The 320-nt window shown below is 72.2% G+C and overlaps 1 protein-coding gene across 1 annotated transcript in view; it reads right to left on the bottom strand.

Moving 5' to 3' along the window:
• Positions 1–320, bottom strand: part of LOC119587698 — a gene marked incomplete at its 5' end in the record, with an annotated part of 963 nt that extends 643 nt beyond the window's left edge. The window contains 1 exon segment of the mRNA XM_037936377.1: positions 1–320. Coding sequence (XP_037792305.1) covers positions 1–320 — 320 coding nt within the window.

Here is a 320-nt window from a genome sequence, read left to right as displayed (position 1 = left end):
TCGGCTGAGAGGCGGATCCGCGCCTTGTAGACCCTCGCGTTGAGCAGCATCCGGCTCGACAGCGGCACGAAGCCGTCCTCGGCGTCCTGCTGCGCCTGCTGCGCCTGCTCCCACGTGGGCAGCGGCCCCGCACCCCACAACCTGCCCCACTCTCGCACCAACCAGCGCTTCTGCGGGGGGTCCTCGCCGTAGCCGCGCTCCGCCGTGTTCTGCTCCGGCGTGACCACGCAGTCCTGCCACTCCATGACGCCCTCGCGCTCGAAGCGGGCGCCCACCATCCCCACGATCACGCCCTCGACCTCGTGGTCGCCGGCGTGGCC

This window comes from Penaeus monodon, chromosome 23, assembly GCF_015228065.2.
Source record: "Penaeus monodon isolate SGIC_2016 chromosome 23, NSTDA_Pmon_1, whole genome shotgun sequence".
NCBI lineage: Eukaryota > Metazoa > Arthropoda > Malacostraca > Decapoda > Penaeidae > Penaeus > Penaeus monodon.
The sequence above is the reverse complement of the archived record's forward strand: the minus strand, read 5'-3'. Positions and strand labels throughout refer to the sequence as shown.